This window comes from Cynocephalus volans, chromosome X (assembly GCF_027409185.1).
Source record: "Cynocephalus volans isolate mCynVol1 chromosome X, mCynVol1.pri, whole genome shotgun sequence".
In the NCBI taxonomy this organism is placed as follows: domain Eukaryota; kingdom Metazoa; phylum Chordata; class Mammalia; order Dermoptera; family Cynocephalidae; genus Cynocephalus; species Cynocephalus volans.
In genome coordinates this window covers 16,811,452-16,831,063 of record NC_084478.1, presented here as the reverse complement: position 1 = coordinate 16,831,063, position 19,612 = coordinate 16,811,452, and the positions used below count along the sequence as shown (strand labels likewise).

Genomic DNA, 19,612 nt, shown 5'->3' with positions numbered 1-19,612 from the left:
AAGGGAGCACAAGGGTGGGCCTAGTTGAGCAGAGGGCTCAGAGGAAAGTGACTACAGTTAGATTAAGGAGAGTCTTTGTGAGTATTCACGGAAGAATTACTCTTTGAATGCTATGAGTGCAGAAATTAATGCAAAGTCAGACCTCCCGCTGTGCAGAGGGATCTCTGCCTGTCCGTCTTTCAATACTTGAGGAGACTGTTCTATAGCCCTGGTTCTAAATACAAGATTTTCCGTGGCTTAAAGAAATTTAAGGTCATTCCTTGGTTCCTCGGGTGAGTACACATCAATGGCATATCCTGAATTTATTCTAGAGCAAATGTATACAAAGCGTGTCCAGAAATAATCACCCTGATGATTTTGCAGAGTGACACTAATACTCAAAATTTTCCCATAATTCATGGCCAGTCTTAGCTTCAATGCAAGAAATTACTAGATTGACCACCCCTTGTCTAGGGAAAATCAGAGAATCATACATCCTCAGACACAGCCAAGTCCTTGCAGTTTTGAGAATCCGTCAATGCACAAAAGGCAACGTTCATCAGCGAACATTCAGGGCACTCCGGCTTCTGCCTGGATCGTCCCCTGGGGTCTCTAAAGACCCCTTATGGCATTAAAGGTAGCTGCACAATCAAGCCAATTCTTGGACCTATTTTCTAAAAGTGCCCCCCCTTTTGTCTCTCATATTGTGTGACTACAACTCTTCAACTTCTGTAGTTAGTCGAAAACTGATTTAAAAAGAGCTATGATGCTGCAAGTCCCTGGCACCTTGTTGGGCTTGCCATTAGTCTGCTTTTTTGGGGGGTGGGGTGGGGAACCAGCGCAAGATCAGAGCCATCCTCACTGGATTCCTTAGCCAAGGTGGCACTGCGGATGAAGAACTTTCCGCTACAGAAAGAAGGAACTATTCCCGTACCCGCCCCGCCCCCCCCCAAAAAAGAAAAGCGAGAACTCGGGTAATCAAATGTCTCGTGATTTCCTGGGATATAGAACTTTCAGTGCTAAAATCGAGAAAAGTCCTGGGCAAACGAAAACAAATTGGTCACCCCAGGGGGAGTAATCATCTTGGCCTCACTAGAGCCACAGCCTTCAATTAGTACAACTATTCCAACTAAATCCAGAGTAGATGTCATAGCCTATTAAAACTGCTGGGGACTTCAGTGGTCATCTTCCCTCCCATTTTTGCTGAGAGATGCTCAGATTCGGAGAGACGTAGACATTTTTCACCAGGTTGCACAGCTTGCTAGTAGCATATCAGGAACCAGACTCTAGATGGCCACACTCATTTTGCACTCACTGCATTACAGTTTTTTCTTATTCTCTTTTTATCCTGCCCTTGAAATGTAAAATAAGTCCAGTTGGTTTTCCTTTTGGCCACAGAACTCAGCTGTTCAAAGAGTAAAACCTGCTCTTCCCATTTTTACTGGCACCACTTTGGGTTGTATTTATGGTGGGAGGGTGAGGGCTGAAATCAAATCAGGTTGTTGTCGGTGGCTTCCATCAACCACCATCTCTATAAGCACAGGGTCCTTTCTACAGCCCATTAGAAGTATTTTCAACATGCAACTATTTGCTATAACCTAAATGCTACCTTGACTGAGGCAGTCTCATGCCAAGAAACACATCCCTTCTAAAATGGTGGGTGAGGGGATTTTGTTCCCCTCTAGGCTTTAACACCTAGAAAATGCATGAAAATCTTGCTTCTTCACATTTTACATTCTTTCAAATGTAAGATTTAAGATGCCTGCCTAAAAGTTGAAGTTAATGCATGAACCAATTAGTTCTAACCAGGTATCTCATTCAGTCTTCCTTACTCCCTTATGAGAGAGATGCTACTATCATCCCCATTTCACATATAGGGAAACTGAGGCACATAGGGGTTAAGCAACCAGCCCAAAGTTCTTGTTTCTTTTTTTTAAAGAATATTTTTTGCATAAGCTTAACTTATAATGCATTTAAGTAAACAAACCCCTGTGTATAATTACTGGAATCTATAATTATTATTTTTTTTTAACTCTAGTAAGTGGTGAAGTCTGTTTCCTGAGCATTATGCTCTTTTAGAAGAGAAAATGGAGCCACAACAAAGCAAACCATCCAGAATGTGGTCTTGGAAAGCAAGGGCAGGAAAAAGGTGGAGCGATGTGTTCCTGGCGTACAGGGAGATAAATCAGTAAGAGCAATATTTGCAGCGAAAGGGAAGGATTCTGCAGACTTCTTTATGCAATCTAGATGAAGGATGTGGTAGTATGTTTCAGCCCTAACTGCCATCTTCACTGGATATCCTCGCTGAAACACATCATGTACCAAACATCCCGGGCTATCCTGCTTAGTCAACGCTGGAACACAGCCATCAGATTCTAGAAAATTCTGCCATGAAGTACCATCAGTAATGGTGGTCCCTTTACCAAGCCTTTTCTGATATCTGCCACCTGATTCAATCCTCTGAACTCCTTAGTACTTCATCTTTCCCTTTGCTGCTTAGCCTGTCCTCCTGTAGTTCAGCCAGTGGGGTAGGTAGTAATTGCCATAGGAAATGAAACACCTCCAAAGAGGTGAGACATTATTGGGTGAAATTGCAAAGCTGGTTAGGTGTTTTGGCTTCCAGCTCTTTTTCTCTTGCCTCCTCCTTTCTAGCACTGGACATTCTATCACCTTCTCTCACATTGTCATACATTTTTTTCTCAAACGAACCTGGTTGTAGTTTTTATTTCACTGTGACTTTAAGACAACATGTCGCACTCTCAGCATTATCCGTACTTTAAAGCTGAGCTTCACTGGGAGAATATAATTAAAAATTTACTTTGTTCCCATGAGAGTAATTTAAAACATCACTGTACAGGTAGGTGTGCTACAGGGACAAGAACCCTTCTCGGTGCTTCTGAAATCAAACCATATGAACAACTTTTATGTGGCCTATGTTTAAGTTTGGTCTGATTGAATAGATGGTTACTGAACGTCACTACTTTGATGTGCAAACACACTAATTTTATAGGAAATATCTAGAATTATCAACTTGGATGCCTTATGTGGCAAAACTTATGCTTTGGGGAAAGGAAATTGCTAGTAAATCCTTCAGAATAAAACACCTTTGAAATGCAGAAGAGTTGATTTCAATTAACTTCTGGCTTTTCTGTAATTTTGTATGGTGGGCTATAATCGTAAAGTAGCAAACATTTTCAGGTACTGCACCAACACATCACTCCATCAAATTACACTATTCCACAATGATGACACAAACTATGGAAGAAAGTAATCAGCATGATTTTATTGAAATGTTTTAGTACAATGTTGGAGGATCTTAAAACACAAGCATTGCAAATGATACATTCCTGGATCTAGCTGACATTGTATAACAAAGTAAAGTTGTCATACGAATATCTGTAAATTGATAATATTTCAGTTGGAGATTAAATAACTTTGGTATATTCATGTTTCTCTGGCTCCTCTTTTTGGCTCAATATATGCCAAGTCTACCCCCATTCAGTAGAGTTGGACAGGACAGATATATTTGGTGGTCTCACTGAAGTATCCACACCACCAGCAGCAGGGAACACTAATGTTCTGGGATTAAGCTGCTCACCAGGCAGTCTTCATCACCTCTGTTGAACCAAAACCATCAGATTGTTAAGATCTAAATTTCCACTGCATATGGCTAAGTCCAGTCTAATCAGTTCATAAATATAATCAGAAGTACTTTAAAATACAAAAGTGGGGCTAAATAATGATAGAAACCATCAGTTCTTAATTCAGAGAATGACAATGCAGATTTTCATATAGTTTTTTTAATCTGAAGATCACATTTTAAAACTAGCTCTATACATTCTTACACTTTAAATATCTTAGATGAAATTCTGACCTTTAAATTAACTGGCTTTAGTCATGTCAACATGTCTAAACTTGCACACTTGTATGTCAAGTTGTCTACATATATGCATTTATAACTACATCTTCACTTTGTACAAGCATGGAAATTCCAAGAAACAAAGATGTCACATATTTATCAAAAACAAAAACTACAAAGTATCAAAATAGGCTCTTTATATATGTCAAGTCAACTCTTTCTAGCTACAGTTAGTCTGTACTGCATGGCTTACTTTACCAGACTACACTATCCTTGTCAGAAGCCATTCTAAGGTACAATGAAATCCTAGTTCCTGCAACAACTAAAATGATACTTTCTAATTTCAATTCAACCTCCGCTGTAGTAACGTTTGAAACCCTGAACACTGCTGTTCAAGTTTGTTAATGATCAAAGTAGATTTGATTTTTCTACCTGCAGAATTTAGATGAGAGAATTTATTCTCTACCAGTTTTAAAATTCAGCAGAAGGAAGAGATTGTTGTTTATTATTCCTAGGCTTTGTCTATGCAGGCACATCCTTTTCTTTTGGGGCTGGGGAATTCAGTTGGTTGTCCACCAATGTGCGGATAACAAGATTCACAACGAGTCTACGCTTGACTCCTGCCACAGAGGCAGCCAGGCACTTCACTTAGAGGTTGTTGTAAGGGCCATCTTATGGGGACTATAACCCTCAGTGAATTTCCCCTCCACCGTCACTTTTGAGCCACTTTTTGAACATTATCCTAATGGAGCAACTAATGTTTACTTATTTGCACTTTTTTCATAGGCCTCTCCAACCCACATTTTTCATTAACTGCTTTAGTTAAAACGATCAGTTACTAGAGACTTGTTACTTCTGATTACAAAGGGCAAAAGAACATTTAACCAAATTAATGCATTTGGTGGCACTCATAAAAAGTCACCTTTTTATTTATGTCAAAAGCAAAATAGTGATTAGGCTAGTAAATTTGAGATCTATGAGAGTGTTTTGGTGGAAACCTACAACATGAAATTACTGGGAAAAAATACAAAGTAAAAGCTATAGCTAAAAATATGATGTAAAAGAGCAAGATGATAGGACATGAGGTGCCTCCCCCAAAATTGTCCACCTGGGATGGACAGAGGAGGGTATCAACGTGACAATGAGCTTGGAGACTGTATTTCAAAACAGTTTCTAAATCAGAGAGATTGCTGAACATTATTTTGGAATTTTAGGACATGGCATTTCAGGTAAGTGATAGTTATAACATGTTTCGGAAGTGGTAATAAAAAAGGATACAGAAATATATCGTCTCTAATATGTCTAATTTACCCAAAAAATAAATGAGTCAGTGGCCATCTTAAGCTAAATAAAATTTGGTCGATATTAAGCACAGTAACCAAGATGGTTTATTTGAAACTCAGTTACCAAAAAAAGAAGGAAGGAAAAAGAATTCAAAATTCATGGTATTATAAATTTTCTAAGTTTCACTCCAAAGTAAAGGGCTAATTCTATACAGGGTTTAACTCAAATGTCCACAAGCATTATCATTATATATTTACACAGAAGGCTTTAATCTGAAGTTACCTTTGGCAACCTCAAAATATATAAACTATGAACTTTCACAATGGAATTATAGAATTGAAAGATGTCACCACAAAGTACTGAAAGAACAAAGGAAAAGATCACCATATGAACAAGTCAAGTTGACAAAACCATTTCTCATTTAAGATAGTCCACTTAAAGACCAAATAACCACCACCATCCCCCCAAAACTGGAAAGAAATGGTCTTGAGCTTTAGAAAGAGGAAGACTGAATCACAGAGAATACAGAGATCTGTGCTTTTGCCAGTGATTATTCTACCATTGCTGAGTCCTAAGCTAAAAATCAAACAAACAAAAGCAGGTCAGAAGTCAGAGCAGCCTGCTCGTCCCGTCATATTCTGGCTTTATAGAGGGACGTGGCTGAACAGGTACGACACGGATTCACCGTTGTGTGTCCTTCGGATCGCCTCGGCCAAGATCATGGAAATGTCAATGACCTAAATGCCAACGAGGAAACAGAAAGGGAGGAGGAAAGCAGGACATCTTAGTTAGATTTCTTGAAAAACTGAAAAGCCAGAACACCTAGAAACGATTTCTCCAGCACACGTGATGCATCATCATCAAAACCTCCCACACTCATTTCTTTTGAGAGGACAGACAGCTTCGGGATCTGTCTTCAAATGACAACCTAGGGAACCAAATCTGTCTGGGATCCTGGAAGGAAGATTTTCAGAGCAGAGATTCAAAGGTTTTTCAGGGCTGCTGTTAACCAGAGACATCCTTTTCTTAGGGCATTTATTGTTTTTAAATTAATTATACTCAATCATATTCGGAAGGTTTTTTTCTCTCTCTGTTTCAGTAAAGGTGGTGACTGCATCATTTAAGAGCACAACTGTGATCATCTAACCCAGGGGCCAGCAAACTACTTTTTCTGTAAAGAACCAGAGAGTTATTATTTTAGGTTTGCAGGCCAGACGGTCTCTGTCACAACTACTTAACTGTGCCGTTGTGGCGTGAAAGCAGCCACCGGCAACACATAAATGAATGGGTATGGCTGTGATCCAATAAAACTTTATTTACAAAAACAGACAGTGGGTTGGATTTGGCCTGTGGGCTGGACTTGCCAGCTCCCAACCTAAACTACTGCTAATTGGGCATGAAAATATAAGGCACTGCCGTTTTGACCATTTGCAAACTTATCTCCTTGTGCCAAGGGAACTGTGTTTTTCTCTGTGATGGATTAGAAATCATGAAGCAGACCACTTTGGCCCACCTTCATGCTCTACTGATGGGAACCGAAGCTTCGAGATGAAATGACCTGCCAGGGTTCAATGCGACATATAGGCGACAGCGGGGCTCAAACCCTTCTGACTTATTTCAGGCCAGTTGGTGTCAGGTGATTATCACCAGCTCTCTGGTAGCCTGTGGACGTCCAATCAGGAGGGACAGGAAGGAGCAAAACTGTGAAGATTCTTAGTACAGCTTGCTGTGTACCCCCTATTTTTTTTATTGTGCTAATATATATGTAACATAAAATTTACCATTTTAACTCTTTTTAAGTATACAATTCAGTGGCATTAATTACATTCCCCGTGTTGCATAACCATCATCGATTTCCAAAACTTTTCCGTCATCCCAAACAAAAACTGTGCACCCATTAACCAGTGACTTCCCACCCCGCCCTCCCCCAGCTCCCAGGAGCCCCCATCCTACTTTATCAATTTTCCTATCCTGGGTACCTCATATAAGCAGAAACATACAATATTCCTCCTCTTGTGTCTGGCTGTTTTTCACTTAGCATAATGTTTTCACAGTTCACTTATGCTGTAGCATTTGTCAGAATTTCCTTCTATTTCAAGGCTGAATAATATTCAACTGCAGCAAAGGACCACACTTTGGTTATCTTTCATCTGTTGATGGACATTTGGGTGTTCCAACCTTTATTGTGAATAGTGCTGCTAGGGACATCCATGTACAAGTTTGTGCTTGAACATGTTTCCCAATTTTGGGGGTGCATACTTAGGGGTAGAATTGTTGGGTCACATGATAAGTCTATGTTTAGCTTTAGCACAGCCTGTTTCTTACTGTTTTTCTATTGCAATTTAATTCACTGGCTATTTCTCAATAGTGAACATTGACCTCTGCTGGCCCTAGCCTTTCTCAGGGACCTAATGTGATTGGTATCCTGCCCTTAGAAGAAGCTGCAACCTCTGCCAGTATGTGCTCAGCAAGCAGTCACACAGAGATGATGTGATGCTATTTTTAAGGCTCTGAAGCAGTTGCCTTGCTGCTTGGTTCTGCCTGCAGTGTGGACAGTACCTGAATCTTGGAGCAGTGCCTCATTTTGTCCTCTTGGGGAATTGTGTTCGTGACAACAACAGCCTCAAAGGCGGCGCTATTTATCCTGGAAATAGCTGGCCCGGAGAAAATCCCATGGGTAAGGATAGCATAAACTTTGGTGGCTCCGGCCGAGAGTAGCCTGGAAAGTAGCAGAAGATAAAAAATGAAGTGCACACAGATATTCTCGAAATACTCTCCCTTAATGTGAATGTTAAAAGCAGAAAGTGTGTTCCATAACGGAAAAGATGAAACAAGTTTCAGTCACATTATTAACCTAACCAGGATCTTTTAAGGTATGTGTTAGCAAAACACTGTGTATTATTCCACTAAATCAGGGATTATCCACCTTGGGCATTTAGGCCCGGATGATTCTTTTTAGTGGTGGTGTCCTGTGCATTACAAGAAAATTTAGAGCATCCCTGGCCTCTACCCACTAGCAATGCCTCTCTCCTCTTAGTCATGACAACCAAAACTGTCTCTAGATATTGACAAATGTCTCCCAGGGGGCAAAACTGCTGCTGGTTGAGAACCACTGGTTTAAACCAATATAGCCAAAATACCATTTTGATGTGTACATAATATAAAACATTATTAAGAAGATATTTTACATTCTTTGTTTTGTACTAAGTCTTTGAAACCTGGTGTGTGTTTTACGTTCTTACTTAGCTCATCCCAAGTGGGACTGCTTATATTCCAAGTGCTCCACAGCTCTGAGTGGCTGAGTGGTGGCTCCCATGTTAGACAGCACGGCTCTGCCTCCTCTAGAAATCAATGTGGCTGGGAAGGCTGGAGCAAAGTCCGAGTGGAAGAAAGCCAGGGTCCAAATAAGCCCCCGAAACTGTCTTTCTTCTGTGCTCAGTTACAAGGGAAGCCACCTTCCCTGGCCCTTTTTAAAATACACTGAAAGCTCAACCTAGAAAATGAAAAGGCCCATAGTTCCTTTACTACCAAGAACGTATGATAAAAATAAGTGGGCCTAGTATCTCCTTTGGTCTAAAACTCCACTGTCAACCAATCAGCAATAATTAGGAAAAGCAGTCCCAATTTTGGAAAGCTGATGTCTTTTTCCTTCTTAATGAGATGTCCTCATGTTGCCCTGAACTGCCCTACGTACTTATCAGCAGCATGGCAGATGGTGCCACAGGTGTCAGCCATGTCGTCCACGAGGATGGCCACGCGGTCCTTCACGTCGCCCACCAGAACCATCCGATCCACCTCATTCGCTTTCTTCCTCTCTTTGTGAATCAAAGCAAATTCCACGTTCAACCTGTCTGCAATTGACGTGACCCTGCACAAGAACGTTAGTGAACTGCATGTTAACACTCAAGTAATATCTGTTCTACAGGAGTGCAGCAAGTGACCACACTGGAGATAACAAAAAGACTCAAGCCTCACTTGTGAAGCCAGGTACGGTCTGGGGCATGGACTAACCAACCCACAGGGAGAAACGTGCTAATGACATACCCTGCATGTGTGGTAGCTGGGAATGAACGTCAGGGCACCCTGGCCACTTGAAAAAACTGCTGAATGAGAAATTGATATTCAATCTCATAGTGTTTGTGGGTACTTTCTTAAAATCACAGACACAAAGCAAAGTATTTAGGAAGTACCAATTGCTCGGTTTGTGGAGCAGATAGTGCGGACAAAAGTCCTGGTTAACACACCCATTTAATATGTAGGCTCAGGAGAATGGGTTTCCTTGCACTCGAGGCATAAGGAGACTCTGGGAACCATGAGTCTAGCCCTCTGCCCATTTAAGTCAAGAACTCAAAAGTCACTAGCTCAGGAGGGGCTGTGCTGGCAACAGAGAGAAGGTGGGTGGGCCAGGCTGGATAGCGAGCCCACGTGTTCTGGATTTTCCCATAGAGAGTAGACTTAAATGATGACACTTACTTCAAAATAATGCCACAGATATAATGTGACATTGAGATTTTCCTATTCCAGTTTCAAAATAACAATCAGCCATTATGCGATTCAGCTGAAAAAATATTTTGGGGACCCATAACCCCAATTTCAGATGCAGTGCATGCAGGATCCAGCCTCCATGCATTATTTTTAAAGTGCTGGTCCTATTCACTGTGTCACGCTCAGATGGCGACCAGGAATGGACATCCAAGGACAGAGCAGGCAGGCCTCTGGGGCTGAGGGAACTGCATGGAGAAGAATAGGTACTCCAAGCTGCCCTGCACACATCTGAGGACTTTCAGCACAGCTGGCATTTTTTAAAAATTATGGTAAAATACACATAAGACAGAATTTACCCTTTTAACCATTTTCAAGTGTACATTTCAATGACATTAAATACAGTACAATGATGTACAACTATTACTTCTATCTTGTTCCAGAACATGTCAGTACATCAAAAGGAAACCTCATCTCCATGGAGCAATCACTTCATTCTTCCCTTCTCCCAGGCCCTGCCAACCACTAGTCTACTTTCTGTCTCTATGGATTTACCTATTCTGGATATCTCATATCAATGAAATCATATAATATGTGGTCTTTTGTATCTGGCTTCTTTCACTTAGCATAAAGTTTGAAAAGTTCTTCCATGTTGCAGCATGTATCAGTATTTCATTCCTTTTTATGGCTGAAGAGCACTCTGTTGAGTGGATATAGCACATTTTGTTTATCCATTCATCTGCTGATGAACATGTGGGCTGTTTCCACTTTTGGCTATGGTGAGTGAACACTGGCATACATGTGTCTGTTTGATTCCGTTTTCAAGTCCTTCAGTCACATACACAGGAGTGGAATTGCTGCATCACATGGAAACTCTGTATAAGTTATTCTGCCAATATTTTAACAGCTTCAACTATCCTCTCTTGAATTTGACTGAAGAATGCGGCAACCTCTTTCAAGCGTTAACACTCCTGTTCTACCTTAGAATTAGCAAGGATATTTGCTATCTCAAGCAAGAGAAATATATGAAAACAAGGCCTAAGGGAAGGTCCCCTTTATTCCATATAGACATATTTCCATTTCCAGATGACATCTTTGTGATGCATTCTGGCACTCTGGCAGACTAGGCAGCCTGCTCACCCTTCCCAGTGGAAACAACTAGAATGCCAGGTTGCATCATAATCCAGGGGAACTATCTTTACAAACACACTGCCAGCTGGAATGGTAGTAGGAATTGTCCAAGGCAGAGAACGCACAAGTAGGTTGTTCTGAGAAGCTGGCACACAGTAAAGTTCTTGCTCTGAGGAGTCCTAATGATCTCAAGCTTCTGTTTTGCTGGTGGAGACATGGGGCTGAGACAGCAATCCTAGGGCCCAGCTGTGATGGGCACTCCTAACAGGAGAGCCTCATTTACACAGGGACGCCGGAGGTTCTTCCTTCAGAGTACCAAGGAATGACAAATAAACCTGCTGCCCAGGTGGGAACTGGAAAGATGCTTACCTGTCTCAAACTCTAGGCTGAGTGGAGGAGGTTCATTCTCTCTTGAGAGTTCAAAACCACATCTCAGCGCTCCTGAGGATTGCTCGTCCAAATTCCCATTATATGTATGATGAAAACACTCAAGTGGAGAGTTTAATTTAAAGTGATACTTTGGGTTAGTACTCCAAGGTATCTGGCAACAACAAATGCAAACCTTCTGGGAAGGATTATAATGATAAAATTCTAAGGGAATGAGGGGTTCACAGAAGAGAGTCACAAAATATCCAAGGAAATAAGGCACCCAAAGTGAGAGACACCAGAAATAACTGTAACTGAATTGTAACAGCAAAGAATGACATACTGGAATTAACTGAAAAGGATCATAAAGTGATTATTTTGTATATTTTAAAGAAATCAAACAGGAACTGGGATAAGAGTAAAAGGATCATATGAAGAATGGCCAATCAAGACTTAAGAACTGAATTTCGAAAAACGGAAAATATTGTATCTGGAATTAAAAACTTAGCAGATAAACAGATCGAAAACACCTGAATAGAGAATGAATGAATTAAAAGAGATGAAGAGAGAGCCCCAAAGACAGAAGACACAGAAAATATGAAAAAGAAGCTAAGAGACATGGACAGCAGAGTGACTAGGTGACACAAGTAGCTGGAGTTCTAGAGATAAAAGAAAAAAGATGAGGGCTGGCCCGTGGCTCACTCGGGAGAGTGCGGTGCTGATAACACCAAGGACACGGGTTCGGATCCCATATAGGGATGGCCGGTTGCTCACTGGGGGAGTGTGGTGCTGACAACACCAAGTCAAGGGTTAAGATCCCCTTACCGGTCATCTTTTTTAAAAAAAAAAAAAAAAGAAAAAAGATGAGACGATATTCAAGTAGACAATGACTGAGAATTTTCCAGAACTACTGGAAGTCATCAGTCCTCTAATCCAATAAACCTAACAGATAAATCTTAACCCAACCAAGAAATCTTAAAAGAGGTGAAGGATAAAGACAGGTCCCCCAAGGGCCGAGCCCGTGGCGCACTTGGTAGAGTGCTGCGCTGGGAGCGCGGCAACGCTCCCGCCGCGGGTTCGGATCCTATATAGGACTGACCAGTGCACTCACTGGCTGAGTGCCGGTCACGAAAAAACGACAAAAAAAAAAAAAAAAAAAAAAAAAAAAAGACAGGTCCCCTAGAAAGGAACAGCAATCAGACTGATGGCCAAATTCTCAACTCCCACAATGGAAGCCAGAAGTTAGTGGTGTAATATCTTCAATGTGATAAGAGAAAGTAACGGTCAGGCTAGGATGCCATACCCAATAAAATTGCCATTCCAGAATGAGGGCAACATAAAGATGTTTTCAGCCAAACTATGCAACCTGAGAATTCATTTCTAACATAAAGCCACTTAAAGGATGCAACTTAAACAAAAGGAAAACGATAGCGGCTACGTTAAGATGGGAGGGGAGAAAGGTAAGTGAAGATACTGATCAACATGTGGACAAATCTACATAAATGTTGATTGCATAAAACCACAATAATAATAATGTCTAATCTGTGGAGAAGAAAAAAGCTATACCGGCCAACAGCTTTATAGCACATAAGAAGACAGTGGTCATAAGTCCACACATGTCAATAATCATGGTAACAGAAAAGGGACCAAACTTTGAAGCTAAACACAGACTATTAGATATGAGAATAAGACACCGATTTCAGATTTCCAAATGTCCCTGGAAGCAAAGGCAAGCGTTATTACTATGATGAGGTCCATGTTTTTCCTATCCTTTAAAAAAAAAAATCTTTCTTCAGGCTGGAACCAAAACCACAGTAGCCCTAGCAACTATCCTTCATTTCTAAACTTGTCTATCTACCAACAGTTTCCTTACTTAAGGATCTAAAGGAGGAAAAAAAATTAATTTGAAGGCTGACAAAAATTTTGCCCCATAATCACCTCAAAACATATACTACTATTGACATGCCAATTTCATAAACGATAAGCCATTCAAACTCCAATTAGGGAAAGCTAGTTTTTGAGAACATGAGACAGGTTTTCCCAAGAAAAGACGCTTGAACACCCTGCACAAAAGGTACATATATAATAATTGTGGCTTGTTTGTTTGGTAAGGACTAGGAAGACTTTGGTGTGGCACCACCGTTTATGGAGGAAGCCCTCAGCCCACCAAGTCCAAACATGACCCGTTTCCCCATCTCTGTCAGGTAACTTCGGTGTGCAGACAGACAGAGGGCCTGGAGGCCTGCCTGGGACAGAAGGTGAGCTGTGGGCTTTGCCAGTGGGGACCTGGGACATCTCGTCATCTGAGTGGGAAGCCCCAGCCATTTCAGGTACCCAGTGGTAATGTCAGAGGCAGAAGGTAAAGGAAAATAATCCTGCAAAAAGCTGCCTAGGTAGCTAGAACATTATCATTTCCTGAAAAAGCTACAAGTAACTTTTCTCTTCCAGGTATATAATGGAGACTTAATATATATTCCTAATAAATGATGTTAAGACCACATACCACACTGAACTCTTAGGTGGAAAAAGCCAGAATGAAAATACTATATATACAGTTTGACTTTTATTTCCTCTGGGCACGTATTTACATTCTTTCGTGTGTGTGTGTGTGTGTGTGTGTTTGTACACGTACGTGTACGTGTATCTCAGAAAAGAGATACATAATGCTCCAAATTATTATGGTGATATCACTGGTAGAGATATAAGGTAGTTAAAATTGTCTTCTTCCTAACTTTCCAAATTTTCTATAGAGCATGTCCAAAGATTATAAAACAAGAAAAACTTGTTAAATCTGGCTTATTTAGTTTCACCCACTGCCCATACCACTTTTAGGTTGATTTTTACTGTCTCCACAGTGGTAGTTATGTTTCTTCCTTAGATTTATTTTTTCTTAGCTGTCAACCCAATCTAGCTTCAAAGACTACCCAAGAGTGACCTCTGGTGGCGAGATTTTTAGCTGAAATGAGTCAAGCCTCAAAGCTTTTTCTAAAGCAACAGGCTTCAATTTGTCAGATAGATATATATTTTCCTTGGTGAAATATGACTTTTTGCACCAAGCAAAGAAGCCAAGATTATGTCAACTGCATGCATCATGTATCACGCATCATGAACTGCAAGGATGTCCAGAGGAGATCATCAGCTGGGGGACAGCCCACTCCAGAATATGAGGAGGACAAAGATATGCAGCAGAAACTGTGGGGAATGGGAAAAGAGGTGGTAAAAATTCTGAAATATACACCCCTAAAATGCCTGACTCTCCTGGCAGAGGGGGCAGGGGTGGGTGAGTGGGACTGCTTTGAAGGGGTCTGAACAAAACAGCATCTCAACCCTGACCATTTACTCTAGGTAGTTTACTCTGCATTTAGAGTAACTAATAGATAGGAAAACTTAGTATATAATAAAAGATGCCGTTTCAAGTCAATAGTAAAGAGGTGGATCACTTAGTAGATAGTTTTGGAACAACTAGATAGCTGGGGGTGTGGGCTGGGGGGAGGAGCTGGATTCTTATTTCACTCTTATTTCACTCTTTCTTCCAAAAGAAATTTCAGATGGAAGAAAAACTGAAACATTAAAAAGGAAAAAGGCAACCTTAAAAATATACAAAATCATGGGAGAAGAAAAATTTTAAGGGTGAATCCTTCGTAAATGCAGAAGCCATAAGGTGAAGAAAAGATACCTATGACTACATGAGAAGGCTTTAAAAGTCCTGCAGGAAGTGCAAATATAAAAAAGGGGAATGAAAACCTTGGGGAAATATTTGCAGCACACATGAGAAACAAAGCTGGGATCGTGTGTCTATGCAGAACTCTACAATACATAGGAAAGAACGATGGGCAAAAGCTATGAACAGACGTCTCACAGGAAATCAGTATGCCCTTACCCACAGCAACCTGAATTCACCATAGCAAGAGATACCATAGATCACTTACCTGCTCTGGAAAATCAACCTGCTAAACCACTGTGTGAGCAAGGCTGTGTAGGAAGTCACCGGCATCCACACTTGATGGAACGAGGACTGGTATTTCTTTTTTGAAAGACCACATTTTGGCACTATCTACCAGAACTAAAATGGCTCATGCCCCTTGACTCCACATTTTCACTTGTAGGAACATTTCTTACTTGCACATGGGCACAAAGTGTCAAAGCAAGTGCAGTGCTGCAGGACTGTACTTAAGCATACGAACAGCAGTACCTATAAGTGGCTAAAGGGGACTGGTCATAGGAATAATCATCTATGCATAAGAAGGAATATCACACAGCAGTACAAAATGATAAAGCCGATGTGCATGGCTATGGAATCATTGCTAAGGTATAGCAACTAAGTTTTTTAAAAAGCACAGTGGAGAAGTGTGCACAGCACATTACCATTTGTATGGAGTAAATAGGGGATATTTGTTTGAATAACATAATTCTGACATTGGAAAGAACAGTGGTGTTGAAAGAAGCAAATAGGGGGCAGTGGTCACCTTTTGTACTGCTTGAATTTTTGCTAAGAGCATGCCTGATATTTTTAGACTATATATATGAAAACAGGGTTGGGAAAGGAAAAATAGGTAAGAAAAAAGGCCATGTGAATTTGTGGAATCTATTATCCTTTGGGCTTACTGACTGCCAAAGTAACATTTTCTGGTTAAAGAAAGAAATATGCCAGACATAAAGGCCATGTATTGTATGATCGATTGATGTTAAAAGTCCATAAAGGCAATTCCATAGAGACAGAAAGTAGATGAGCGGCTGCCATGGGCTGGGGGAGACAGGGAGAACGGAGTGACTGCTAATGGGTATAGGGTTTCCTTTTGGGGTGATGAAATGTTCTGGAATTAGGAAGCAGTGCTGGTTGCACAAATCTGTAAATATACTAAACCCCACTGAACTGTATACTTTACAACGGCTAATTGCAGGTATTTGAATTATAGCTCGATAAAGCTATTATTAAAAACCAGTTACACCTTATGCCCACGTACCCCTTGGTCCACTGCTTTACCTCTAACCTTTGGTTGGGCCAGTGGATTTGCCATATTCAACGCTGATTAAGTAAGTTTCCAAATAAACTGCAAGCATTTCCAGTAGAAATGACTCCAAAGTGTTGCTCACATTCTTCAGCAGGTGACACTCAGTGTGATTCGACCTGGCTGTCCTGGTCGAGGGCATTCATGTCGGCAGCATCCACTCTACCAGGCCACACCACACGGTGCTACTCTCCACTTATCGTGCCTGTCTCGGGCCTTTTCAAGTTCATGTTCTGCTTCTGTCTTTTCTCTATCTGTGTCTTCTTCCTGTCCCTGCCACTTCCTGCTGCTGCCAGGGGCCCATCTCCAGCTGCAAGGCCCATTCCCCCTCCTCTTCTGGGCTGGGAACCTAGGCAGCCGTTGGCTGGCAGCTTCAGCAGAACACACGGGGCTCTTCTCAGAAGCAGGACCAACGCGTCCCCGCACAGGCCTTATGGCCAGTCTCTGAGCTGCTCCTAAGCTTCAAAGTGTGATTCTAGGTCATCAGCTGGGCTGCAGGCGGACGAGTGTATCCAGTGAGGGACGGGCTTTTGCATGTTAAAGATGTCCCGAAGCCTGAGAGTCCCCCGTCACTTTCACCACGCATGTAGGAGGGCACATCTCCGAGCTTCCTCACTTTCTCACAGCATTGTGGGCACAGGTCTCTCCTACCACTCCCTTCTTTACGGACGCCCCTATCTGGGCCATAAAACTCCGTTCCACTTTTTTTTTTTTATCTTGCTGGACAGCAGCTGCAAAGTTCTGCAAGTTCACTAAGTTACTAAGGCTGGCTGGGCTTGCAGTAAACACTGTGGATCAGCTCAGCATCCTCTCACTATTCTCATGCTTGATGCAGAACACCCTGTGTCCCAATCGCTCATCCAGCAATCAAGACATCGATTCCTCGGGTCTCTTCCCACAGCCCATTAGATTTGCCACTCAGCACTGCTTTCTCACGCCACTCTGTGCGTTCTACTGCCCCAAGGTATTGGCTGCCTGCTGTCCTGTTGTCTGCACGTGCTGGGTCCGGGAGGACTGTGCCCTCTTGGTTTTCTAACTTTGGATCTCAGCATCAGGTCATGTTCAGTAGGGAGAACGGACTGAGCAGCTGGGTTCGTAGAATTCTCCCTCTGCTGTGGCTTTGCACTCTGGGACCAATTTTGATGTTAATTTTCTTAGCGTAGGGATTCTCGCCCACACAGGGAAGGTGTATTTTCCAGCCACTGCACATGTGCATGTGGAACAGGCTCCCCCCATCTAAAGGTCCAGGTAAAGACTGGCCCTCCTCCTGGGCTGCTGGCTAGTGGTTTGGCGTTCAGCTCCCTTCTTTCCGGAGGCCCCTATGTGGGCGTTAAAAGCCAAGCCACCAGCCTCTTCCTGGATTGGATGCCCATCCCCCCCGGCCACCTGCCCGTGGCTTTCAGCACCTTCTTTATTACTTGGCCTCAGATATTTCCCTTTCTTGGTGTTCTATGTACACAGATTTCTTTTTTTTTTAAAATTTCGTTCTATTTTGGCTACAATTTCCAAGTGTTCGTACTAGGAAGAACTAGCTCAGTCAATCATGTTGTTAATTAAAAGCCTTATTTTCCAATTAGGCTCATTTCTTTTATAATCAGAAAATAATAACTTAAAAAAAAACTCAAAACATATCTATTCTTTGCTGAAAACAAACAATTACATACACAGTGTGTGCGTGTGTGTGTGTGAATTTTTTTCTTTCATGAATGATGAAGTGTTAGCAGAGATGACAGGTTTCTGTTCTGGAGGTGAAGTAGCCTGTAACCTACGTACTTGCTCGTTTGCAAAATAAAGCGCTAAGTTATTTAGAGCATGCTTCCTTACCTATTATTACATAGAAAAAGGAAAAATCAATGAGCAAGTAGAGAAATCTGTGTGGTGTAGCCTGCGTGATACCTTTTGGCTCCCCCTGCGTCTGGGGAAACGATGATACAGTTCTTCCACTCAGTGATGTTTTCCCGAATCCACTGCAAGACCGCTGGCTCCGCGTACAAGTTATCCACAGGAATATCGAAGAATCCCTGAGGGGAGAAGTGAGTGTCACCTTGCAGGGTTGTGTTTATTTATTTTGTAAAAAGATAATCACTTTCATTAAAAAAACATTTGAATTTTTAATTCAAAAGAAGCCTTATAACAGACTCCCTTTTGTTAATTTTAATAGAATTAAATCAAAAGACAGATTGCAGGGGCATATTTCAGTCCAATCCATCTAGTGGGACCTATACTATTACCTGATGATGGCCTGCATCTTGAGAAAGCGAATGGTTTGGTAGGGCAGTGGGGGGAAGGTTTGTTGTTTCTTAAGCACCTATGACAAACCAAACACTTCACATTCATTATGTATCACAAAGTGAGCACAGTATAAGTTGGCCTGTTTTGAAGATGAAGGAACTAAGCTATGAAGGGGTTAAAAAATGTGCATTAATGACTCTGCCGTGCTAATTACTTTCCAGAAGCTGAGATGGAATTACACAGTGTTTGCTATGGAGAAACCATTCCCGCTCCTCTAAACTGATTGGAGGCAAGCTGGTGGTAGAGACAGGTTGGTATTAACATCAAATTATAATTCCAAGTTCTGTAAAGAGAAGAATCCAAGAGAGGAGCCACATACAAACTCAGACACGAGTAATGTTACCTCCTTCTAAAATTATTTAACTTAACAGAGTGTGGACTTAGCCATTCACAGAAGGAAAACGCTGGTACCTGTATCTGCGAGGCGTGCAGGTCCATGGTGATGATGTGATCCGCCCCAGCCACCGACAGCATATTGGCCACAAGTTTGGCAGAAATTGGGGCACGACTCTAAAAAATAAAGATGTGAATTTTGTATTTGATAACAGGAAAAGATGCATACTGTTAGATTCTTCCCGTACGTGAGAAAGATAAATCACGGAGGGAATCAACAAAACATAATAAAGTTACACATGAGAAATATTCAGTCCATTTTACCCACCAAACATTTACTATTTACATATACTATTGCAAGACAATATGCTTGACACTGGGTATAGGGAATAAATATCTAAGAAGGAAATAGCTAAATATATATACATGTAATGTCACAATTTATATAATTCAAATCGTGGTAAGTGTGTAGAAGTAAAATAAAAGGTACCGAGAGAGACAATAGCAGAAAGGGCATAAAGTTTAAACAGGGTGGTTATTAGAGGCCTCTCTGGGGAAACTGCTTTTAAGGCAAGGCTGGCAAAGGCAGAGAGAACAGCATTCTAGAAGGACAGAGAGGTACACATGAGATCGCCAAGGCCGAGAGACCCTTGCCCAGCCAGGGACAGGAGGAAGTCCAGCTATTACAGAAGAATTCATAAGCACCTATGTACTGACAGTTGGAAGCTAGCACTGTTACAAATTAAACAAAAACCAGGCCGAAGAAAAGCACTTTAAGGCGATTGATAATTTAATATTTAGAGGAACAGATGCATTGTCATTTATTGACCCTGTGTCCTTTTTAAAATTACCTAACTGCTCTACAGCTTTAGTTTCC

At 41.5% G+C, this 19,612-nt stretch overlaps 1 protein-coding gene across 1 annotated transcript in view; it reads right to left on the bottom strand.

The window, feature by feature from the left end:
* Positions 1–3,292: 3,292 nt before the first annotated feature.
* PRPS2 (phosphoribosyl pyrophosphate synthetase 2) overlaps positions 3,293–19,612 on the bottom strand; it is a 31,166-nt gene continuing 14,846 nt past the window's right edge. The window contains exons 3-7 of the mRNA XM_063083165.1: positions 18,814–18,912; positions 18,007–18,131; positions 8,817–8,990; positions 7,682–7,841; positions 3,293–5,859 (exon numbers count right to left, since the gene is read on the bottom strand). Coding sequence (XP_062939235.1) covers positions 5,767–5,859; positions 7,682–7,841; positions 8,817–8,990; positions 18,007–18,131; positions 18,814–18,912 — 651 coding nt within the window. The 3' untranslated portion in view covers positions 3,293–5,766. The remainder of the gene's footprint in view (positions 5,860–7,681; positions 7,842–8,816; positions 8,991–18,006; positions 18,132–18,813; positions 18,913–19,612) is intronic.